Below are 25,552 nucleotides of genomic sequence, written 5' to 3' on the forward strand. Positions count from 1 at the left end.
AGGACACTGTTTATTTTCAAATGCGCTCTATAAATAAACTTTACTTGACTGTACGACAGTGCAATAATGTAAATAATGCATCTCTTTCAGGGGCTTCATAAATTCATTAAGATGTGATTTTGGGGGGTATTTCTTCATCTTAAAAAAAGCTGTTGGTTATCAACTTGCACCCCAAATAAAAAGAAAATAAAGATCCAAAACTTCCCTCTGGTGTAACGGTAGTCTAGTAATTAGTGAATACTTTAACTATAGTAAGTCTTCTGTTCTACCTTGAAGAGTCAAAACGTACATAAAAACACACAGCACGTCTCTGTTCTAGTTTCATAAATCACCCACTGTTCCTTCTTTTTTTGCTTTATTTTCATGGAGCCTTTCTATCATCCACCTCCACCACCCACCACCCACAAACCCCCCTCCCCTCACCCCTCTTTGAGAAGCCTTGACCTGCAAGCCATCACCACCGAGTGGCTGTCCCTCACAGTGGAGCCGTCAGCATCCACTCAAGCTCGCTCCCTCACGAACACCCCTCTGCCGCCCACACCGCCTCCTCTCCCCTCTGACCTTGCATCTCTCCTAAAGGCTCAAGAGCCCAAAGCACTCTCATCTGCACAGCCACAAAAAAGTTTCACCTTGTCATCCCTAGCAACCACAGCCTGCAAAGAATTTTCCAGAACGCCCACTTTTAAAGACGCAAACCTCAGTTTAGGTCACACCACAGCTGTCTCACCCATCTCCCCCCCTACTCCTCCTCCTCCAGACCCCCATTTCTCATTAACCTCTCCACTGCCTGACTCTTCATTTCAATATAACTGTGGCAGAGGACTGCATATCACTGAGGAAGACTCAAACTTAGGAATTACTACGCCTGAGGTTTTATCAGAGCCGATAAAATCAGCCACACCTCCTGCACAAGAGCACAAATCCACAGTACGAGTAAACAAAAGCAGGGAAACCCCAGACACTAAACTGCAAGTCAAAGACCCTTATGATGAGCTGTTGTGCATGTTTTTGGATGGTTCCAGCAGCACAGATGATGGTGATGTTTTGAGATCATCTCCAGTAGATTCTTCAGCAGCTAAGCTGACCAAAACGTCCCAAAGCAGGCTCTTCCCATTAAAAGCGGAAGAATCCCATCAGTCGGACGTAAAGCCCCCAGCGGTCACTCCTGCAAGCAACTCAACAGGCAGCTTTCAGTTAGCAGTGCAGCTTCACAAGCCTGTAACAATGGAGCCCCTATGTGTTTCGTGGGGAGAGCAGTCAAAAAATGTGAATGGGCAACGTTTTGACTCACATAGACCACCGTCAGTACAAGCAAAGGAATACACTGAGTTGTTCATTGAAGAAGACGATGAAGCTAGAAGTGAGAAAGAGCAGGATGTTAGAGTTTTAAATCAGATGCACAGCCCACAGGTACAGCATGGTGTGCACTACATCTGTTGAGTTTGGAAATGCTATAGGGCCTTAGAAGGGACATTGAGGAATTAAGTTAATATACTGTATGATGTCATTCCCCGCCAAAATTAGCAAGTGTGTCCCATCGTCCTTTTTTTATGTTTTGTTTTGTTTTCTCCCATCTCCTGCTGCGCGACTGCAAAATGCTGAGGCGCATAGTGCGTATAAGTCGCTAGCACTATGCTGACTCATTAACTGCAGAGCTCCAAACCTCTTCTGGCATTAACATCAGCATAGAAACTGTTCACCAGGAGCTTCTTGGCATTGGTTTCCATGGCCGAGCAGCTCCTGTAGGTGCAGTACACCCAGGGTTGTTTTTTTTTTTGTTTGTTTGTTTGTTTGTTTGGGGTGGGGGGGTGTATTTAGTGTTCAAGAGGCACTTGAGTTCTCTTTCCAGTTTTTTTAAAAATTGTGTTATTTTTGGCATCTGATTTAAAAAATAATACATTATTTTTATTATTGTTATCTAGTCTAGTCTAGGGCGCATTATAGACTTGTGTTCTTATTTCCATTCAACACTGATCACAAGATTTTTTGGAAACATCTCATACTCAGTGGAAACTAGTGGATATATTTTTGTTAATTAGGATACTTATCACAAGATTGTTTTTTTTAATATATATATATATTAATATTGTACTTTCCTCCATGTCCCGTCTGGGGTTTAGTAAATCACAAACAGAACAGCTCATCCCGTGATTACACTTGAGTATTCACATGTGTGTCTTTACCCCGTAGGCTGAAGTGTCTCCATCTACTCAGTTTCCCCACAATGGTCCCTCCTCCCCCTCCACACCACCCCCTGTGACCTCCCTGCTTTCCACTTCTTTTTCCTCTGCTTGCCCTTCATCCTCTTTCTCCCACACACAACAGCAGCACAATCGTAGTATCGTCCCTTCCTGTGACCATGCCTCCCCTCGTCCTCCGTCCCTTCCTCAGCTCACAACGTCACTGCTGCCTCCAATTTCTCCATCTGTCTCACCACCTCCCCTCCACTTCCCTCCAGACGATCCCTCTCAGCGGTCTGTCTCTCACCCCTCAAGCTCTCCTTTTCTTTCTAGTCCGGTCACGACATGTCCCATCTCAGAGCCAAATTTTCCCCTTCCTCCCGCTAACATTGCCCCTCCACCCTCCACTCAGCGCTGTCCCCCCACTGCCCCAACTGTACCACATCAAGGACGTAGGTCGCCTAAGGTGAAGGTAAAGCTGGCATGTAACGAGTATGCCGTTGATTTGTGGTGATGAGGATGATAAGAACTCTCATAATAGTGTATTTCTCTAACTACTAAGACGTGAACTGAATTGAGAAGTAACTGATTGGTTATATATATCAAAGATTAATTACAATTTATAATCAGATTTATAGATGCAATGCAAGCAGTACTGTTAGTTTCAGGCACTAATTCTCATTATATTAACATGTAAGTACCCAGCTGATGATTTTAGAGGCAGCAGAATACATGCTTGAATAACTGTTAATAGAGTTGTGAGCTGTAACTGTACTGTGTTGTGATTAGGAGGCTTTTTATTGGCATCAGCATGTTGATGATGTTTTACAGCATGTCTTTAGACTCTCTGTCTGTGTGCAGAGCTCAGAGTCGAGGTTGCTGTTGGTTACTGTTAAAGATTATAGGTGTGTTGCTTCTGGTCTTTCTGCCTGTTAAGCAGGATCCAATTGTTGGTGGTAAACCCCCTCGTAGCCCCATCTTGTCCCGGAGGTCCTATCTGTCACCCGTTAGAGGTCGAAGGGTAGGGGGGCATGTCTTCATTCAACCATGCTCATAGTGCACTCCTGTCTCTGTGCAGGAGGGAGATGTTGGGAATAACCATATCATTCATGACTGATAACGTGCTACAGTATGCTTTTTTTGGTTCATTTCTTTTTGTTCTTTTGTCATATGATGATTTATAATTTCACTTTGTGAGAAGATAAAAATCAAAAGTATCTTAGAGCAAAAAAACTTGCTAAAATCTTTTCTCCTCAAACACTAAACAAAAGCTCCACAAATGGCAAAACACAAATTTGTGTTAATCATTTGTGTTTCTCTCTTTGTCTCTAAAACTCAGCGGTCAGTACAAGATGCACTCCACGGTGGAGGAGACCCGTAAGTAGTATGATTTTAATTTTTTTTTTGAATTGCTATTAACATCTTTCTCTGTGCTTTAAAATGTGTGTGTGTGTGTGTGTGTGTGTGTGTGTGGCATTAACTGTAATCAAAACAACTGCACCCATCCAGTTTAAATTAGCTGTACTTAACTGCAGTGTTGGTCAAGTTACTTGAAAAAAGTAATCAGTAACTAATTACTGATTACTTCAACAAAAAAGTAATCCCGTTACTTTACTGATTACTTATTTTCAAAAGTAATTAATTACTTAGTTACTTAGTTACTTTTTAAAAACCCGATTTACAACCTGAATAGGTGATAAAGCGATAGATCTTTCAGCCCAATTCTACTTTTTCTGCATAATCCATCATACAAAATGTAATCAAATGGAAAAGTCTCTTTTTTTTAACTTGTTTTATTAATTTTAATCTTTTAACTTTATGCATCAAGCAAAAATTTAATTATATGCAACATTCTCTGACTTGAATAAATTAGTTTAACATTTAAACCTATTTTCTGCACATTCCAGCACATAAAATAAAATATTTTTTGTGTTTTCACTCACTCTTTCAAATAGATGCAAGTAAAACACAGCAGGAAATAAATAAAGTCAAAGACTCAGCGGTCCTGTTGCTCTATTTTCACCTGTAAAGCAGGAGTGGGTTAGGCGGAGGTTTACCCTGGTGCAGGTGTGCCGCGGTCAGTAGAAGAATCCGCGAGTTTCTCTGTGAATTTTCCATTACGTCGTAGCTACTCGGTGCTTGCTTGGAAGTTTTGGGGGTTTTTTCGCTGTAAAAAGAAGTTTTCTTCCCACGCACGATGGACGCTAATGTTTTTGTCACTTTTTATGGAATCAAACTCAAAGTAAGGTCAGTACTTCCACGCTTTAAACGCTGCACGCTCATACTCTCTCCCACAATCGATATGTGATCCATTGTTGATCTGCACACAGCTGTTGTCACTAAAGGCGCACTCGCTTACGTCACTGTCGTAAGACATTCTCGCAAAAAATCACGGTTTTAGTAACGCAGCGTTCCTACGGGAAAGTAACTGTAATCTAATTACCGTTTTTGCAATAGTAATCCCTTACTTTACTCGTTACTTGAAAAAGTAATCAGATTACGCGTTACTGCCCATCTCTGCTTAATAGTGAAGAAATACTTGCCAAAGAATAAAAATCAAATCTTTTCCAACCCAGGTACCAGGCGCTGTACAACTACATGCCTCGCAATGAGGATGAGCTGGAGCTGCGGGAGGGAGACGTCGTTGATGTGATGGAGAAGTGCGATGATGGCTGGTTTGTTGGTAAGATGAACAGGCATCAGCCAACAAAAGTAATAGAGATAGAAATACAAAATGCATTGAGCCAAACACATGATGAACTAAAAGTGAGTTTATCACTATATAAGTGTATAAAGTAGTAGAATTATATTGTTACACTTGCCTGCCTCTTCTATAAATGTATAAAATCCAATCATCCAGTCACATGGCAGCATCTCAATGAATTTAGGCATGTAGTAATGATCAGGAGGACCTGATGAAAATGTACAGGATTTTCCCAAATAACCATCTCTGCAGAACAGCCTGAAAAATAGAAAATGGCCAGACTGTTTCCAACTAATAGGAGGTCAGCAGTAACTAAAATAACCACTCATTATAATCAAGTTATGCAGAAGAGCATCTCTGAATACAAAGAGCAGCAGAAGACCATACAGGGACCCACTCCTGTGAACTAAAAACAGGAAACCGATGCTACCATTTACATGGGCTCAGAAAAATTGGACATCAGAAGATTGAAAAAATGATTTCTGCTGCAGCATGCAGGTTGTTGATGTCATTGTGCCAATGTGGATTGGAATCTCTGAGGAATGTTTCCACAGCACTTTGTTCAATCTGTGGCACAAAGAATTAAGGAAGTACCAGCAAGACGTCGATAATTGTCATAATAAATGAAGCAGAAATGAGTGCACTGACTGAATAAGCAGGAAGAATGCAGAAAATAAATACAGTCAGTGTTTAACTTGATAATGACTCCAATAAAGTGCTGAACTACTTTCAGTTAAATTAGGAATTTGATAACTCTGTCCACCACTGTATATATCAAAAAAATCGATATAATTTTATAGATACTCACAAAAATCACAGAATTTACCTCAAGGAACTTTTACACTTTATACAGTGAATTTTGTGCTTTTGTTTGTTATTTTTTCCTGTTGTGTTTGTGCTGGTTTCTAGCTTTTTAACCATTACTAATGTATGAGTTAAAGGTTTAGTCAGTTACAATGGACCGAATGGACCATGAAATTAATGTGATTTGAGAACACCAACTTTGGACCCCCTCCTTAATTTAATGTCTAAAGTCAGGGTGTAAAGACAAACACGACCTAAAACCTTCTAAAAAATAGAGGAAAACTAAAGCATAAAAATGTAGAAAAACTAGACACACCACTAGATGTCAGTGTGGCTTCAGCACTGACTGTGGGAGAAGACAAAACAACCATATCCCTCACAGCTGAGCACAGATTAAGTGTCATTTCTTTGTTTTTCAAAAATGAAACTTGCTTAAATGTTGGTGTAGTTCTGAATCTCCACAGTTGGCAGATTTCTAGACTACAGCTGACATTTGTGCCATAGTCGTGTTTCAGCCCTGACAGTTTCCTTTCATTGTTCTGTGTTTGTGAAGGGACCTCTCGAAGGAGCAAGTTGTTTGGAACCTTCCCAGGAAACTACGTGAAGCAGCTATAATGATTCCAAACTCCCGCTGACCCCGCCCCTTTCTATGACCCGTTCATCGCCCTCCTCAGCACAGCACCCGCAGGACATCAACAAAGACCTGCAGCACACGTTTGTGTTTGCGTGTATGTGTGTGGCTTGTCAGCTTCACACAGACAAAATACTTAGCTCTAACTAGCCATCTTTAATGGAAGACTTCTATAAAGTAATAACGCATTTTTTAAACTTATCTTTTTACCCTTATTTTTCTATTATGGAGAACCGAAGATTTGTGCTGCACCCAGTGACCTTTGACTTTTGACAATAACGGAAGTATATCTGCAGTGATGCTTTCCTTTCTTTTTCAGTTGTTTAAGGACATTAAGATCACCAAGAATACCTTTTTTTTTCTCCAGTAACTCAAAATTTAAATCACTTATAGTTAACTTCAGTGTTTATTTACAGATGTCTCCACAAAGATTTAGTGCAGAGAGTGTTAAAGGAAAGCAGTATTGTGTCAGAGGCCAGATGTGTTTTGGCAAATTAGGAGCCAACGTGTTGCATCATCATGCCAGGTAAAAGGATGGTTCAGCAAATGTTTTTTTGTTTTACTTTGGGGGATATTATTTAATAAAATGAACAATAAGTTTAAATACTGCAGACGTGAAGAAAAACACTATCACAGACTTAGCTCCAGATTATAAACACGTTGTTGCTGTTCAGTTATTTTCACGTTAGAATTGAAGCACTTTTACTGAACTTGATCACAAACAATCTCTTTGGTTTCTTTTTTTAACCTCACTTCAGATTTTACACAGCAGAGGTCATTTTGACTGCGCCTGGCTTCGGGGGAGAGGAGTGTGTTGAAAGTGTATGCAGAAAGGTTACTGACCTTTTTTAGGTATTATATTTATTAGAAGACGAAGGCTGGTCTCACTGTGTTATACGATGATTTTTAGAAAGAACGGAGCACCACATTGTTTTTTTTGGGATTTTTTTTAAGCATATTTTAACAGTACCTAACTTACATTTGAATGATTGTTATTTTATGGTCATCATTATTCAAAGTCCAGGTTCTGAGTGATTACAGAAAAACAAAAACACAATGGTTAATGGGCTAAAAAGAACTTACTGTTGTTTTATGATGAATTTATTTAAGTCAGATACAGGACGGGAATTTTGAAAACCTTTGGAAATCACAGAACTGCTGTTGGATCTTTTATAGCTGTTGTCAGAGTGAGTGGGTAGTGTGTCATTACTCATGTTTGTACTGTTGTGAAATGATTGGCAATTTCCATCTTAGCGTGTCGTTCTCAGTAACTGATCTCTGTTTTGTTTTCTTCACAAAGAATGGACACTGACAACAAAACGATGTAAAAGCACCTTAAAATATTTTATCATTCACTGTCCTTCACGTCACTCTCTGTCATTCACCATTTCAGCCGGCGTGAGTTCACTGTGTGCGAGTGTGAGCGTGTCGTGTTTTTGTAAGCCTTTTTTTGTTTTTGTATGTGAGCTGTAAAATGGCCAACATCCACTTGCTTTATAAAGTCGGCTTTTTCTCATCCACCATCACGTTTGGTTTCCTCTTTCTTTCCATTTCGCATCATCAGTGGTGCTAACCCGCATTCTTCTGAGAACGTCTCGTGTAGCCGGGCTCGTAGGATTTTCTTTGCTCCAGTTCGTCGTTTTTACGTTGGTGGGGTATTTAAAGTGAATTTACTGTAGGTAGACCGAGTAGAGTTGGTGATCGCTGCCTTAAATCCAGCTCACTAATTTAATAGCCATGTATATGTAAACCTGTGATGCAAAAACAAAAAGAATAATTTATGCATATGTAGTTTAGAAAGTGTATGAAAGTGTGCAGAGAACATACAAAGTGTTCAGTGTTTAAACGTTAGGCCCTCTGCCTGCCTTTGATACGAGCGTAAGAACAAATTCGAAGCAAGGAGATGAATTTGATTGCTGATATGTTTATACGTGTATGAAGGTGTAAATCTTATGTTATTCATGTTATTATTGAACTCAATGCACACTCTTGGACCTGAGTATTTCTTGTAGGACTTGTTGGATGATTTTAAGGGGCTGTATTGCTAATAAAATCCAGCTGGTAGATCAAATATTCCAACAATTTTTTTTCTTTCAGCTCAACAGAAAAAGATTATGTCATCCACCTGAAATGAAAATCTCAGGTGCCATAGGCAGAAATCTAGAAATCCCTGGCATAAATCCTCTCCTACCAGAAGGTCACAGGACACACGCGTGAATTAATGTTCACTTTTGACGTCAAGCAGAATTTAAAAACTGCAAAGCGGTTTGCATCGGTATTGGACTGAACAGAGTGAAAAGTTCTGGGTATACAACCTACACAGATGTTCTTAGGTGCTCACATTAAGCATAGGTTGAAAGCTGATTGATAGAAATGTGGGCTGGAATACGAAAGCGAGTAACGTCAGAATTCAGCATGAAGGGTTTTTCCCCCTTCATTAAAACGTAAAACATCAAAAGAGCAGCACGAAAAGCAAAGGAAGCACCTGCAGAGAACAACCGTTTAAACCGTTTTTAACACTTGGTTTCACTTCACTACTAAGAAGGTCTTTGTCTATTATTACTTCAGCCCTATTCTCAGTAGACGCTAAGCTAAAGGACCAACAGACCGATTGTCATGGACACCGCCCCCTGGTGACAGTAAACTGCTACAACGTATACACGACTACTGGAAACTACCAATGTATAACCGGTGAAAAGCCCTGTGGTTGGAGAAATCTTGTGTCGGATGCTTTTTCTTTTGTTTTTTAAACCAGAAAACAGAGCCTAGAGTAGCTGGAGGCGGGTCGCTCCCTCTCAGACTTGAATTATTTTATTGTTGCCTGCCCTAGCTAAGGTAGGACATATAATTTAGATGGACACGAGTACCTACTAATTAGTGCTAGCTGACTAAAAACACAAATTTTGTAGACTGGAACTCAAAGCAGGGCACGTAATTCCATTCCCTGCAACCAGGCAAGTGTTTGTGGTGTCAGTGCCACAAAAAGAATTCAAACATCCATTTCAGTCCAGTTGACTTCAGGTCAGTGTTGGTCAAGTTACTTGAAAAAAGTAATCAGTAACTAATTACTTATTACTTCCTCAAAAAAGTAATCCCGTTACTTTACTGATTACTTATTTTCAAAAGTAATTAATTACTTAGTTACTTTTTAAAAACACGATTTACAACCTGAATAGGTGATAAAGCGATAGATCTTTCAGCCCAATTCTACTTTTTCTACATAATCCATCATACAAAATGTAATCAAATGGAAAAGTCTCTTTTTAAAATTTGTTTTATTAGTTTTAATCTTTTAACTTTATGCATCAAGCAAAAATTTAATTATATGCAACATTCTCTGACTTGAATAAATTAGTTTAATATTTAAACCTATTTTCTGCACATTCCAGCACATAAAATAAAAAAAATTTTGTGTTTACACTCAGTCTTTCAAATAGATGCAAGTAAAACACAGCAGAAAATAAATAAAGTCAAAGACTCGCGGTCCTGTTGCTCTATTTTCACCTGTAAAGCAGGACTGCGGTAGGCGGAGGTTTACCCTGGTGCAGGTGTGCCGCGGTCAGTGGAAGAATCCGCGAGTTTCTCTGTGAGTTTCCCATTATGTCGTAGCTACTCGGTGCTTGCTTGGAAGTTTTGGGGGTTTTTTTCGCTGTAAAAATAAGTTTTCTTCCCACGCACGATGGACGCTAATGTTTTTGTCACTTTTTATGGAATCAAACTCAAAGTAAGGTCAGTACTTCCACGCTTTAAACGCTACACGCTCATACTCTCTCCCACAATCGATATGTGATCCATTGTTGATCTGCACACAGCTGTTGTCACTAAAGGCGCACTCGCTTATGTCACTGTCATGAGACATTCTCGCAAAAAATCACTGTTTTAGTAACGCAGTAACGCAGCGTTCCTACGGGAAAGTAACGGTAATCTAATTACCGTTTTTGCAATAGTAATCCCTTACTTTACTCGTTTCTTGAAAAAAGTAATCGGATTACAGTAACGCGTTACTGCCCATCTCTGCTTCAGGTGACGTAAAATCACTGAACTGAATCCCCAACCCCAGAGGCAATCTTTTAATACAGGAGTTGACAGAGATTGACTCTCTTTTGGAGCCAGTAGAGGAAACCAATCTGCAGTAAAAGGCGGTCGTGTGCCAATAAGAAGGCAGCTGCATGTTCAAGTAAACCATCTCAGTATTTTGGCTCTCAGCTACAAGGACATTTCTTTCTTCTTACAAACAAAACTTTTCCAAAAGGTCACAAATTCTTTGCGAAGAAGCAAAGAAACAGCAGTTGGTGTCTGTGAGTGGAAGGTCCGCTTCAGTCCAAGCGATGTAAATTTCACCATCAGGAGGGGAACGTGTGCCCTGCAGTTTGTCACGACACTCTGGCTACAATCCACCATATGCACGGCTCCTCTAGGCAGACTTGAAAACAAGAATAAATAAAGGATAAATAAGGAGAGCTCTTTCAGTGGGTCTGCAAACAAGCAGAGTCCTGGTTTCAGTCACGTTCAACAGCGCTAGATTAGATTAGATTAGATAGAACTTTATTAATCCCTCAGGTGGGTTCCTCTGGGAAATTCGATTTCCAAAAAAGCACAGCACCGACAGAAGTTACAGAGTTACTGTGTTGCTATTGGTGGATTTTGAAGCTTCATCACACATTGAACCAGTAGAGCAGTCCTGATCTATGTTGCATTAAACTTGCATGACATATATAACTGTTCCATTCCTCAGGTAAAGCAAGGTAAACATAAAGTTCATATAATGCCTATATGCTTATGTACTTGAACGCTACACGTGTGCTAAATATGGTTTTGGTGTTACAGAGAATGGATGCCTAGATCTGTACTCTTACTGTTACGGCCTGTTAATTCTGTCCAGAGAGAAAGAAATGTGGAAACACAAGTGATTCCATGTCATGGCAACCACAGAAACAAACCATGAATCTGATCCACGCTGAAATACTGCAAGTGGGAAAGGGTTTTCAAGGCCGAAGGCGGAGTTTGTGGTGTGGATTCATAATGGCACATTTACATGATGAAGCCGCTCCCTGCTCAGGCTAAATGGCTATCACTGTTGACACAGATTAGTATGCCTTACTCACAGGCATGGACCATTTGATGTTTTTATTTATTTTTTATTTTAACTTATTAATAGTACTACACAGATATGAAAGGGGAGCAAAGAAAATTCTGTATTGGCTGAAAAATAAATTCCTGAGATCACAAAGAGCGAATTCAGATTTTGGCCTAGAAGAAGTCTTTAAAGACATGAAAAATGTCTCAGTTTAATAGAGTAGACAAAGCCCGGTTTCTGCTGTAAACACAATAAAAAATAAAAAAAACTTCAAGTCAGAGCTGGATTGTTATCAAGCTCGGCTAGGAGTGAGAGTCCTGGGTCCCTTCCAAATCAATAGTGACTGGAATGTGCCTGTGAGACCTCCAAGGCCTCAGAGAGAAGCTTTGCCTTCAGACCAAATAAGGGCAGGAGCAGCAAGACCCATCAACCAGAGCAAGAGGAGGCCAGCCAGACCTCGAGCTGCCCAGGGATGAGAAGCATTAGTGGGGGCTGGCTTCTGACAGAAGCTGGTTTACATCTTCAGTCTGTGTGTGGACACGAGTTCATTTAGGTAAGCAGTGACTGAGCCAGAAGTGGTTATGAGTAAAACAAGCAATGCTTTGGTTTTACCTCATCATCATGACAAACACTGGCTTCTATTCGGAGAGGAGGAATAGTACTGTAAAAGAAGCAACGAGACACGCTCAAACAGAATTAGTACAGACTTGAGAGTCAGTTCCCAAAATCTGACCAATTACCTCACTCACGGGGCGGGAGCTGTCCATCCTCCTCCCCCTGACCCCCTCACTTGGTTCAAAATCTCCATCACTTTGATATTCCACTGCTCTTTAACTGTGATCCCCACAGTGTGCAGTTTACTGTCTGTGCTGCTGTCAAAACAGCAGGGAGACTTTAAAGGGTCATGCCACTTAACGTGGTGCTGGATGGGCCGGCCCCCTGGGGCTTTCGTCTGACAGGAGGAAAGGACTTCAACCAGCCCCTGACCATCTCCAGGGTGAGTGAGTGAGTGAGTGGCATAATGTCTGCATTATAAGAACAGAAGCAAAGTGATATCAGTTTGCCAGTTTTTTAAGTAGTTCTTTAAATAATTTTTTTCTTTTCCCAGTGCATTTTTCAAATAGCTTGAGGGTAAACATTGTGCTTCCAGACGATTCATTCTAGAAACATTCTGGTGTGGTATGAAGCTTGCACCTGTGCCGCAGTAAATGCAAGAGGCTTAGATACAAATAGCAGCTTGCATTGTTATCCAACATATGTGCACACACGCACACGAATACACACACAAACACGGATGTCTCATTGAGTAAATTTTGAAGCATGGAAAATATTTCCAAAATCATACTCTAATCCCGCTGCCTGTGTGAATAATCACCAACTTAAAGCCGATGATCTAAACAAATGTTTGGACAAACCTGTGTGAACCTCCTCACGTTACAGGACGAACAGACAGTGCCGACGCTGGAGTGATGAGCGCAGCATTATGAAATGTCTGTTAGAACAGTGCAGCTGTTGAGAAGAAAGTACACCAACTTTGGATCAGCTTACAGCATCAGGCAGCTCGTCATCCTCAACAGCACAGAGAGAGATAAAAGATGAGAGAAGAAACAAAAATAACTCGCAAATACAAAAAAAAAATTCCAACTAGATTAAGTCATTTGGACATGTGAATGACTGACTGTAGGTGGACTTGGAAGATAAGAAAATGGAGAAACTCTTATCTGTATGGGGTCATCGGTGATGAAAACGATAATTTCCTGGAAGAAATTAGGTATTTCCTGTTGACACGAAGTACTAACAAGGGAATCCTCACAGATACCAATAATGATGTTGTAAATTTAGCACAAATTAAATGGGACAGTTCACATTCTCTGTTTCTGAAAATATGTTAAATATGTTCATGTATTTTGTAGGCCAAAGCTGGATAAGAAGATAAATACTGTAGATAAGTGACTGGGTGTTGTTGTTAGTTTAGTACAAATATGATAACAGATAGTCTTTCATATCTCAAACCTCACTGACTCTTTATGTTGCTGTCCTTAAGTCACCAGGCTCTAGTCTAATTGTATAAATTTTATATTATTGTTTTTGTGGTTTGCGTGTGTGAGAGTGCAAATAGCATTCTAATAAGTAAGTTTTGGGAGTGCAGGTAAACTTAGAGAGTCCAACTATCTGTTTCGCTTCAGAACGCTAAGCTAGGCTATGCTAACCAGTGGCTCCTATTGTCTCATTTTTAAAGGAAAATTCAGGTAATTTTCAAACCTATTTATATCTTCTAATTTGGGGGACCTAAATGTTTTTTGACCTAAATAATTTTTGACCAAAATGTTTGTACTTTCTAAAATAGAGCAAGAAACCAACGACCGTCAAGCACGCTAATCCCACTTAGCAAAGATCTGTGTGAATGTAAAAGCTTGTTTTTGCCACCAGCAAACTTAGACTGTTATTCTGAAGCGCCAGTCAAAGCTATCATAAAATGTTTTTTCATTCATTTATGGAATCATATCTACAACTTCAGAAAAGTGGTGTAGCACCTAGCTTACTAATGCTTGGGCAGGAAACCTCGCTGCCACTCTTTCACACACTAGCAAAATTTTTAACAGTACCAAGTAGTTCAATAAACTTCAATAAAACCCTCCAACATCTAAAACAGAAGCCATTAGATGTAGATTGTAGAAATTGCTTTCCAGTATGTAATTTATATTTTAAAAAGGATTATATTAACTATTTTGTTTTTTTAGAGCTAGCTAACTTTTGCTGCCAAAATCTAACCTAATCATACCGTCAAAAGCAAAGTCTCAACAGATGTCCTAAACGGGATGTGAACTTATTCCTTATGGGTGAAAAATCTGTCATTTTTGTTGTAGTCTCTGTAAAATGGTGACTTCCTGTCAGCTTTTAGTGTAACTTCAGATGTTTTCAGTTCCATTCTCACAGGCATATAAAATAAAGTGTCCAGCCATGCTCAGCTCAATGAATTTGATCATAATACGGTGACTACTTTAAAGTCTTCAACTTTAAGCATTATTCCAAAGTGGAAGCATTTAGGAAACACAGCAATGCCAGCCACGTAAGTTGCTGAGCGGGGATGAACGTGGTGCTTAGGAGATGCTCTGCGAACTGCACAACTGCAGACGTTCATGGGGTGTAACGTGTAGGTGATCCAATATTTTTTGAGCATAGCCTGTGAGTAAGAAAACCAGTCTCTGTTACTTTGATGAGGATTATTTCTAAATGAGATTACATCGTCCCTTGTAGTTGGAAGTTTTAGCGTTTTTGTTCCATATTGGTCAAAATCAAAACTTTTTTTTTTTAGCTTTTTAATAATTCAGACTCCACAAACCTAATAAACACATAAGAATTTCAAAGGATGCACACAGTTAACAGACATTTATATTGGCTACTGCTCCAAATAACTGTTTTGATCACTGCAAAATACAAAAGTTAGGATTTTGACGATGAGCACTGCTTTCTCCATCTGTGTTACAACTTGCCTGTGGGCTGAATCCCCAGAGTCAGCCAGAGATGGAGATCAGTAATCCTGTTATGTATGATGGGGTTATGTGAATCTATATTTAGAGAGGGACCTCAGGAAATACTGACCAAAAGCAATTTTAGCTCACAAACCACCAGCTCTTTCCAGTAAACTCACACCTGTTGTGTTAGTGGACACTCAGAGGCCTGTATGAGCACAGTGATGAAAGAAGGCTGAGATTGAAGAGAGAGGGGAAGCGGAAACGATATGAGATCAGTAATATGAGAAGCTGTATCCTCAAATGCATTTGTAACAGAGACAACTGTTAAAAAAACCAAACCCCAAAACAAACTATGATTAAAAAAAATGGCTACAGGGCAGATTAAAAAGCTGCTACTTCAGTGAACCCACAAGATTTATTTGAGAGCACAAGTGATTCGACTCGCTCCGTTCAATGCCATTTTTGGTTAGGAACATCCTCCCCTTCATGAGCCGTTGGTGTTCCCAGCTGGTGAAAGTAAACACAAGTGATAATCATCTTTTTCTTCAGCACACAGGGGCTGTAAAGTGGGCGCCGCTCTAGATTTACCCATGAAGATCTGCATCTCTGTGTGATGTCTCCATGAGGGGTGTAAAGCACATGGATTCAATTGCCTAACATGCATTACGTGTCTCTGCAGGATCTCTGTGAGAGAACTACTCCCATGATGTCATTACTTTGGCTTAATTTTTAAGACTACAACTGTATATGCTTATCAGAGTCCAGCAGTCCAAACAGGCAGAAAAAAAAAAAAGAAGATTGCAGCTGACAAGAAGGCTGAGGTACTCCTTCACAACGAGCTTCAACCTGTCACATTCCCAGTCTTGCTACTTGCATCCCCTATTTTATCCCGGACTCTTAAGAAAATAGTTTTAGAGCAAGCAAGGGAGGTAAAAAGAGAAGAGAGAGGCAGGACGGGAGAAAAGCAGAAAGAAAAGGCAGGCAGGTGGTTGTAATTTAAACAAAGACAAACGTTTGACATGACAGCTGAACTCCGAGGAAGCAAAAGAATGTAATTAAAGAAAAAAATAAAAGCATGGCTGTGTACCTACTCAATCCAGACATGAGAGCAGCGAGACAAAGTCTGACAGCGCTCTCAAACAAATGCTCCACTGTAAATTACCGCTCCCTCTTTTGGAAGCATGAGACATCCCCTCACCACTTTTATCCGCTGTTATTTATAGGCAGATGACCTAATTTAAGTTTCACCGTAACATCTCAGTGTAGCTCAGTCTGCAATGTCCAGTAATGCAATATGACTGAGCACAGGTCGGGCCCTGTGTGGCGCAAGTGGACATTTTGGGTACTGTTTGATGTTGCCTCGGGAGAGGTGAGCTGTGACCCTGGTGGCTTTCTGGCAGTTCTTGCTCTTTTTTCCAGTCACTTCCTGACCATCAGAATACATATTACCATCTGGACGCTGTCACTCGGTGTTTACTTTGGCTCCATGACAGGAGAGTTTACACACATGCATACCAACCAGAGCAACGTCTCTCTGTTAGCAGCTACTGTGGAGAGTGCACGAGCTGCTGAATTTATAGATTTAGCTCATCAATGGTCTGAATTGTGTTTTGAATTTGTGTGTGTGTGTGGGGGGGGGAGGTTATAAAGCTTTGATCCAAGCAGGGGAACAGAAACAAGGGGCCCAGCCCCTGAGTACTGTATTAAAAGATGACGTGCCAGTGATGGAGAACAGACTTTTCACAGCACTGCAACATCTGGACGTACTGGACTGTATAAAGGCAATGTACAGAGGGAATCCAAGTCAAGGGCAGAGTTTCTGTTTAATAAAGCTAAAGCTTCAATCCATGTAAGAATCTTGACCATAACGTAGAAATGAGATCACCGGAATATGTTGGGGTTTTGTTTTATTTTTTTACTCAAGTCTTTGTGTGTAAGCATGTATAAGTTTAAGCATATTATGTATTTGCTCGTTCGTGTAAGGTGTTGTTGAAAAGAACTGCATTTGGACTCTATTGAAGCTGGATTTAAATGCTCAAACATGCCAAGTTTTCTGTTTTTGAGAAAAGAACACTTTGTTATGATTGTTAGCAAACTATGATACAACAAACAGGAAATAGTTTTAATACAGACGTAAATATCGTGCTCATTTTCCACTCCCTCTATTGATAATGATACTAATTCAGGCTGCTTCAACCTTTTCCGCTGCATAACTTGGTCTTCTGGTCCCAAACTTTTCCCATGACCCCACCAGCTACAGCCGTACATCCCTGAATTCGTCGAGGGCATGTTTTTGTTTGTCACTGAAACTGAGAGGAATAAACTGATATGAAAATTTAGTTAAATCGTAGGACGAAAAGCAAATGAAGACAGCTGCTGCTGAAATTAAAAGTTGGACGTTGGACAGACTAATTAGGAATTAGCTAATGAATGGTGTGTCTTAGTAAAGTGTGTAACTCCCATAATTTTCAGAAATAGTTGCTTGGTGAAAAACTTGTTGTGTTTCTTAAAGATCCCCCATTCAGTGTTCCCAGGGAACACTGTCTAGGAACTGAAACAGGCCATAGAATATGCTTGTTAAAGTATCCTTTGTCCTACATGGAGCTGTTTGCATTATTACTGACCGCCACAGTAAAATGAAAGCACACCCAGTTTAAAATTTATCTGGACTTACAATTGGATAAATACACCCTCAGATGAACTGTGTCTGTGAAGTACACCTGTATTGCTTAAGAGGATAAGTAGCAGCCATGAGCTACTGATCAAATTCACCAGATTAACTGATCATCAGCAAATTTTGGGAGTTTGCTTGCCTGGAGCATTCAGGTGCCAATCAATCCGGAGAGGGTTATAAGGCAATTTCTAAAGTCCATCATTCTACAGGGAAACGTTATTTACAAGTCAAAAACATTTAAGGCAGCTGCTAATCCTCACAGGAGTAATCTTGCCCCAAGGTTGGGCCATGCATCTTCAGAGAAACACTAAAATTACCAACAACTACATCCTAGACTCTACAGGCCTTAGTTGGGACAGCAAATATTGAAGTTCATGGCAGTACGTATAGAAAAGTCCTGTATGGCTTATTTGGAAGAGTTACTAGGAGAAAGCCTCTTATCTCTACAAAGGCTAAGTGCTACTTTCAGTAAAAACCAAACACAGCATAGCAGCACAAACACTTTGTACCAACAGTCAAGCACGGTGGTGGAAGGGTGAGGATTTGGGCTAACCTTCAGTGAACTGAATGGGTTCTCTCCGTGTACTCTGACTTCTCGCCACAGTCCAGAGACATGCAGTCAGTGGGGTTAGGTTAATTGGTGATCTGTCACTGTGTGAACCCTGTGGCAAATTGCCGACCTGTCCATGGAGTACCCTGCCTCTCACCCTATGCCAGCTGGAATAGGCTACAGCAACCCCACGACCCTGATAAGGACAAGCTGAAGAGAATGGATGGATATTTGTTTTTCCTTTTTTTTTGTTATCCACTTGTCTATGATGCTCGCCTTGTTTGTTGACTCCCATCCAGATCACTCCTGGCAGTAAGGCATCTGCTGCCAACCTGTGCCCTGGTGATGTCATCCTGGCTATTGAGGGAGTCCCAGCAACAAACATGCTGCATTGTGAAGCTCAGAACAAGATAAAGGAATCCACTCATCAGCTCTGTCTCACCATTGAAAGGTTGCGGGAGTATACACATGCTCACAAGCCTTTTTTTGGATCATTCAGCTTTTGATTCAAGTTAAATTTGAAGTTGGATTTTTTGGTGTTAGCTATTTCACAGGTGTTCGCTTTACTATAAAGGTATAAATCCATGACTAATGTATCCACATTCTGTAATACAGATTGTTACTGCAATTATTTTGTGTGTTGACCCCTTAATTTTAATAATAATATCCACTGCTACTACAAAAAAAGCTGTGGGAAAAAATGTGGAAGAAATATGTAGCCTGTGGTACTTAAGGAAAGACATAAATCTAAGGTCAGTTTAGATGTTTTATGTGCCAGGATTAGGCTCACATGTGCGCACAAGCTTCAAAAACAGGCATTTAACAGTCAGTTCATCGTGGTGAACTTCTGACCAGGATCTGCCTTTAAATTCCAGAAACGAATCAAGACTGTGGACTCCACGTGCCATGGAGGACGGGAGAGCTCACCCATTTAAAATAAACCTGGAAGCAGAGCAGCAGGTCTGTGAGACTGTATGTTTAGTAGCTATGATGCCTTAAATCTTTGTATCTTGTTACTGCTTCAGTAGTGTCCTTGCTTCCTTCTTCTCCTACCAGGAATATAAACCAATTGGCACAGCTCACAATAGAAGAGCTCAGCCATTTGTGGCAGCAGCGAACATTGATGACAAGCGCCAGGTAGTCAGCACATCCTACAACACGCCTATAGGCCTCTACTCCAGTGGCAACATCCAGGATGCTATGGAGGGCCAGATCCGAGGCTTGGTCCAGCACAAGCCTGAGAGGTGATCAGTGCAAATAATCATTAGTTTGTCTAAAAGCACCACATTACACAAACTAAGTGCTAAAAACCTGTTGCTTAGAAATACTTTTCCATCAGTCATTGTGTTGGTATGTTTAGAAATATAAAGGTGCGTAAGTGTAAAGCCTAATGGTTCACACACACAGAAAAATGTTAGCACGACAGCATGCCACACTGTGCCACCAACACATTACATCAACAGGAAACGTATGCAATGAAGCTCCCAGCGCACAGTTTCAGTGCTTGATGTTAATGTACAAGGAGATTTGGAGGTCTGCAGCTATTGAGTGAGCAGAGCATTGGTGACTTTTATGCACTACCTCAGCACTTGGCAACCCTGCTCTGTAACTTTGGGGTCTGCCACTTTGCAGTTAGGGTTACTAAATGCTCCCACTTTGCAATGATATCACTTACACTTAATTTTGGAAGAAATTCCATGTACTAAATTGTTGCAAGTGCATAGCTGGCATCTTATTACACTACTATGCTTGAATTCAGCGAGCTCTTTAGTACAACTGATTCTTTATTGGTGCTTTATTTTATACACCTGTGGTTGAAAGCACCTGAATCCAAAGCCTAACAGGTGCACAATACTTTCACAATACTTTTGTACACATTATATACTCCACTTAACCAACTAATGTAAAGCTGTTCTGCGTCACTTGCCCTGTGTGTCTACTTTGCCACAGCAAACATAAGTGGAAATTCTTACATGAGCTTAAATGAAATGAGTACACATACTGATTCTCTGGAGTAGTTTTTGCCTTGTGGCTTTTAGTCTCACTTTACAAAGGCCTTCTTCCTCTGCGAAGGACATCATTGCATCGTTGTAATTATACACAGCAAATAGCTGTTTACTCTTCTATTAAGTATGTGGGAAGCTTTTAAGATTGTGCGTGTGTGTGTTTATGGTTGAAAATAACTGAGCTGACCTAAGAATATTTAACCAAATAACTGATTAACTAATTACTTTCCTCTGGAGCCTCTCTTATGGCAACTCTCTTTATTTGAGTGATAAGGATCCAGCAATACAACAACAGGAATGAATAATAACCACTGTAGATCCTACAGAGCTACTATTGCACCAATTGTTTTTGCCCGTTTTACATAACTCACCTCCAGAATCACCCGTCCAGTGAGTCACACAGATGTGCTACAGCATGTTAGCCTTCAGCCTTCCCATGCAGTCATATGGATTCCATTAGCTTGTTTGATGTACGGTGTCTTAGGGAATATAGGAAAGAATCTCTTTGTGGCTCAACCACAACTTCTGAATAGGTCACATCCGACCAAAGCCACTCACTCATGCATTACTTCTGCACTGATTTAGACGAGCACTGCAGCACATTATCAGTACACTGGAAGGGATCATTGTTTATTAAACCATAATTATGGTTAAATTACAGCTCAAATTGTACGTTAATCAAATCCGTGTGATTATTTTTGTCTCGCATCCATTTTCTCCTTGTAAGGCTGACCCATCATGCTGCGTGATCGTCACCTGGTTACGCACATTTGTTGCACACACTAGACACCAACTTTAAAGCGTGATGGGTGAAACTTTCATTGTTTTTTTTTTGTCAGAATTATAAGAAAACTCCTGTATTGCAGTTAGTAGAATTTGATGGGGTTTTTCTGTGTGTGTCTCGATGCACTGCTCAGTCCCAGAGCTCTAACCAGCATTGAGGATTCTGACGTTTACCGGATGTTACAGAAAGACCAGGAGGATCCCCAGGAGCCTCGGCAGTCTGGCTCCTTCAAAGCCCTCCAGGAATTTATTGACAGTGATGGTGAGCTCTCTCCTAAATTATGCATCTCTTCCTCAAAAAATCAATTCATAAATCATTCATAATTCTTCCCACTTTTTCAGTCTTCACCTGGTTGTAGTGACACTGACAGGCAGTAGTTTTGTCATCAAACACTTTTCAGTTCACGAGATGCTGTTTTTTCACATAGAGTTGCCGTTTTAAACCTTTTTTTTTTCAGCTTTCCCCCTGTAAGAAAAATAAAGAACAAATTTGAAGGTTTCATATCTTTTTCAACCCTGGTTGGAAGAAGGGCTCAGGGATTGATCTAAAAACCCTTTGGCTTAAAGTCATAGCTGAAATTACATGTTGATGACTTACCTGTGGCATTAATACATTTTCAATAAATTACACTGTGATTTACTTGGACAAAAAGGACTGAAAGTAAGTAGATCATTTATGCAATACTGTGACAATGTCTCATATCACACCCTATTAAAGCTCCACAGTGTGTGTCATTCTCCTTATTTTTGGAGTATTATTAATACAAAAGCACTTTTCCACGTGTTTCCTTTGTTAGCAGAATACGTATAATATGCTGAAAAACAAAAAACAGAAACCCAAAATGAATGATCATTCATGCCGCTTTGTCCCCGTCTCGTGGTTTTTCTTTTCATGTGTGTGTTATGATCACGCAGGGTTTTTGTGTTGAGTGGTTTCTTTCTAATGTGATCAGGCACTCGCCCCATTGTGACCAGGACAGTAAAAGCGCCCACAACCAAACCAACTACGCCCACAGGAAACCTGCAGAAACTGCCTGTCTGTGACAAGTGTGGGAATGGGATTGTGTGAGTAAAAATAGAACGACTCATCTGCGATTTACATTAAGACCATCTATGCAGAAACAGCACAGTTCAGCGCAGTACACCCAGAGGCTCTAGCATCGTTTGAAGATCGCAGAAACTGCATAAATTATATGCGCTCACCTGCTACCTCATTAGGTACACCTGTTCACCTCATTGTTGATGCAAAAATCGAATCAGCCTAATAATGCACTGAGTGGCAGTAACACAGTGCTGAAGTGAAAACTGAGCATCAGAATGGGGACGAAAGGAAAGTTAAGTGACTCTGAATGAGGCATGGTTGTTGGTGCCAAACAGGCTGGTCTCAGTAGTTCAGAAACTGCTGACATACTGGGATTTTTCCCCTCACAACCACCTCTAGGGATTACGGAGAATGGTCTAAAAAAGAGAAAATATCGAGCGAGCGGCAGTTCTCTCTGTGAAAATTCCTCATTGACGTCAAAGGTCAGAGAAGAACGGCCAGACTGCATTAAGCTAATACGAAGGCAACAGTAACTCAGTGCAACCAAGTTATGCAGAATAGCATACGTGACCGTGCAACACGTCGAACCTTGAAGCAGATGGATTGGAGCAGCAGAGGACCACACCGGGTACCACTTCTATTAGCTAAGAACAGGAAACTAAAGCTGCAGTTTACATGGGCTCAGCAAAACTGGACCACAGGAGATTGGAGAAATGATGCCTGGCCCGAGTCTCAATTTCTGCTTCAACATTTGGATGGCAGGATCAGAATTTGTTATAAACATGCAATTAATGGATCCATCCTTCCTTGTACAAACAGTTCAGGCTCCTGGTATGGGGGATGTGTTCTTGGCACACTTTCAGCCCACCAGTACTGGCTCAGTGTCATTTAAATCGCACAGCCAAACCATCAAAAACTGAATTCTTGAATGTGTCAGTAAGTTCACTGCACTCATATGGCCTCCACCATCATCAGAGATTGCTAATATAGATGTGCAGCACCTGTCTGATGGACCGAAACCTCTGAGAAATGCTTCCAAAACCTTGTTGAATCTGTACCAAAGAGAATTCAGACAGTTCTGAAGGAAAAAAGGGATCCAATTCTGTACGAGCAAGGTGTACCTAATAAAGTGGCCACTGAATGTCAGCTAGAAACACAAATGTCTTACATTTTGAAACTCAATACATTATCAAAAGCTTCTGGGACTGGGGGAAAGAGAAGTCTGTTAAACCTGTGTGTTTTTAGATGGGCAGCAGAGGGCGACTTTTCTGGTTGCAAAAACACAAGTCGCATTGAGGTTGCACTGCAGGAAAACAAGTGTTCCAGTTATTTGGGTTTGTGTCCATCTATTGTCTTTACACTTGGAGCCTGTTTAGAGTACATCTACCAGTGTTTCTAACCTATAAACAGTTAGCACAGCAGTAACTGGGTTCTATGCTTTATCGTGAAGCTGTACCACTTTTTAAGTGCCGTATATTCTGTGCTCCTGACATCAGTTTGTTTTTGATGCTTCAGTGGGACAGTGGTGAAAGCTCGGGACAAATATCGTCACCCTGGTTGCTTTGTGTGCTCTGACTGTGATGTCAACCTGAAACAGAAGGGCTATTTCTTTGTGGAGGGACAGCTGTACTGTGAGATCCACGCTCGTGCCAGAATGAGACCAGCGGAGGGACACGACCTCGTCACAACATTTCCCTCTGTATAGAACCCTGCCTCCCTTATATGAGCACAGACACATAAAATCTAGGAAGCCCTTCTATTCCTTACATATGTGTTCATGTGTTCGTCTGCACTTTGGTGCTGTGTGTAATAATATTTCAGTAAGAATACACTCTTCACTCTTACTGATATGATGTATTTTCTAGGCAATAATGTAAACACCTGGTTGCTTAGAGAGTCCAGCGAAACCACAATCTGTCTTTCCAATAAAGGCCTCTGCTCATAATGTTAAAGGTCTCTGTATGTGTAGCCTTAATAACAACAACAACATGGCTAAATTACGTCCTCAACATGTCTTGAAGTTCTCCAGAGGCCTGGTAATGAAATAAACATTTGATTCAGGTGTGTTGGCCCAGTGTGACATCTAAAACCTGCAGGACACCGGCCCTCGAGGCCTAGAGTTCCCCACCCCTGCTCTAACAGATCCAGCTCTGTTTATGCATAGTTTAAGCAAGAGGTGTCGGACTCCAGGCCTCGAGGGCCGGTGTCCTGCAGGTTTTAGATGTCACACTGGGTGAGCACACCTGAATCAAATGATTAGTTCATTACCAGGCCTCTGGAGAACTTCAAGACATGTTGAGGAGGTAATTTAGCCATTTGAATCAGCTGTGTTGGATCGAGGACATATCTAAAACCTGCAGGACATCAGCCCTCGAGGCCTGGAGTTCGACACCTGTGGTTTAAGCTAACAGATGTTAGCAAATTAAAACGATGAATGTATTTGTTAAAATTCAACATGTACAAACTCATTAAATCTCTGGCATGGTTGTATGCCCATCATTGGTGTGAAATATCCACCTGCTTCATATTTGAAAGGTGGATATTAAATGTTGGCCGTTTATAAGCTTTATGGCTATAAGCATTTGTTAGCCACGACAAAAAAAAACCCCACTCCACTGATGACTTGCTCTTAGCCAACACCCTTAACGACTTCTACTGCCGTTTTGACGAGCCATCAGGCAGCCTTCACACCTCCAACGGCCCCAACAATAGAGACACTTTGGACACTAATTCCCCCACCTCTCCCCCCTACATAGAGCCATCACCACCTTCAAACCGTTCACCTACAACACCCCCCTCCTCACCCCACACAAAAGAGGATTTCACACCACCTCCTCCCACCACAACTCTTCATATTCATGAAGCAGATGTGAGGAAGCAGTTTAAGAACCTGAATGCTCGGAAAGCTCCCGGTCCAGACGGTGTGTCTCCTGCCACCCTCAGACACTGTGCAAACGAGCTGGCCCCAGTGTTTTCTGGCATTTTCAACTCCTCACTGCAGGCATGTCATGTGCCTGCCTGCTTCAAGTCCTCCACCATAATCCCTGTCCCCAGGAAACCTAGGATCACTGGACTAAATGACTACAGACCTGTGGCTCTGACATCTGTGGTCATGAAGTCTTTTGAGCGCCTAGTTCTCTCCCATCTCAGGACCCTCACGGCCCCCCTCCTGGACCCCCTGCAGTTTGCATACAGAGCCAACAGGTCTGTAGACGACGCCATCAACATGGCCCTACACTTCATCCTGCAGCATCTGGACTCCCCAGGAACCTACGCCAGGATCCTGTTTGTGGACTTCAGCTCTGCCTTCAACACCATCCTTCCAGACCATCTCCGAGACAAGCTTTCCCAGATGAATGTGCCTGATCCCATCTGCCGGTGGATCACTGACTTCCTGACGGACAGGAAGCAGCATGTGAGGCTGGGAAAGAATGTCTCGGACTCCCGGACCATCAGCACCGGCTCCCCTCAGGGCTGTGTTCTTTCTCCTCTGCTCTTCTCCCTGTACACCAACTGCTGCACCTCCACCCACCAGTCTGTCAAGCTAATCAAGTTTGCAGATGACACCACCGTTATTGGACTCATCTCGGACGGGGATGAGTCTGCCTACAGGAGGGAGGTTGAA

The 25,552-nt window shown here is 41.2% G+C and overlaps 3 protein-coding genes across 19 annotated transcripts in view; all 3 read left to right on the forward strand.

Annotated features, from left to right (window-relative positions):
* sorbs2a (sorbin and SH3 domain containing 2a) overlaps positions 1–7,840 on the forward strand; it is a 50,916-nt gene extending 43,076 nt beyond the window's left edge. For 16 of the 17 annotated variants that reach the window (XM_080303048.1, XM_080303050.1, XM_080303058.1 and 13 more), the window contains 3 exons: positions 3,520–3,557; positions 4,757–4,863; positions 6,242–7,840. In XM_080303048.1, coding sequence (XP_080159174.1) covers positions 3,520–3,557; positions 4,757–4,863; positions 6,242–6,303 — 207 coding nt within the window. In that variant the 3' untranslated portion in view covers positions 6,304–7,840. The remainder of the gene's footprint in view (positions 1–3,519; positions 3,558–4,756; positions 4,864–6,241) is intronic. The other variant, XM_080303063.1, reaches the window with a different exon arrangement.
* On the forward strand, positions 218–2,839 carry LOC145419382 (uncharacterized). Its single transcript, XM_080303065.1, has 2 exons — positions 218–1,410; positions 2,191–2,839. Exons 1-2 carry the CDS (start codon positions 364–366, stop codon positions 2,692–2,694), a joined length of 1,551 nt encoding a protein of 516 aa, XP_080159191.1. The 5' UTR covers positions 218–363; the 3' UTR covers positions 2,695–2,839.
* Positions 7,841–12,186: 4,346 nt separating the features above from the next.
* Positions 12,187–23,879, forward strand: LOC113024406 (PDZ and LIM domain protein 3). Its single transcript, XM_026171494.2, has 7 exons — positions 12,187–12,393; positions 18,396–18,547; positions 18,972–19,056; positions 19,153–19,340; positions 21,020–21,147; positions 21,839–21,950; positions 23,443–23,879. Exons 1-7 carry the CDS (start codon positions 12,301–12,303, stop codon positions 23,630–23,632), a joined length of 948 nt encoding a protein of 315 aa, XP_026027279.1. The 5' UTR covers positions 12,187–12,300; the 3' UTR covers positions 23,633–23,879.
* Positions 23,880–25,552: the final 1,673 nt, after the last annotated feature.

Source organism: Astatotilapia calliptera, chromosome 6 (assembly GCF_964374335.1).
Source record: "Astatotilapia calliptera chromosome 6, fAstCal68.1, whole genome shotgun sequence".
In the NCBI taxonomy this organism is placed as follows: domain Eukaryota; kingdom Metazoa; phylum Chordata; class Actinopteri; order Cichliformes; family Cichlidae; genus Astatotilapia; species Astatotilapia calliptera.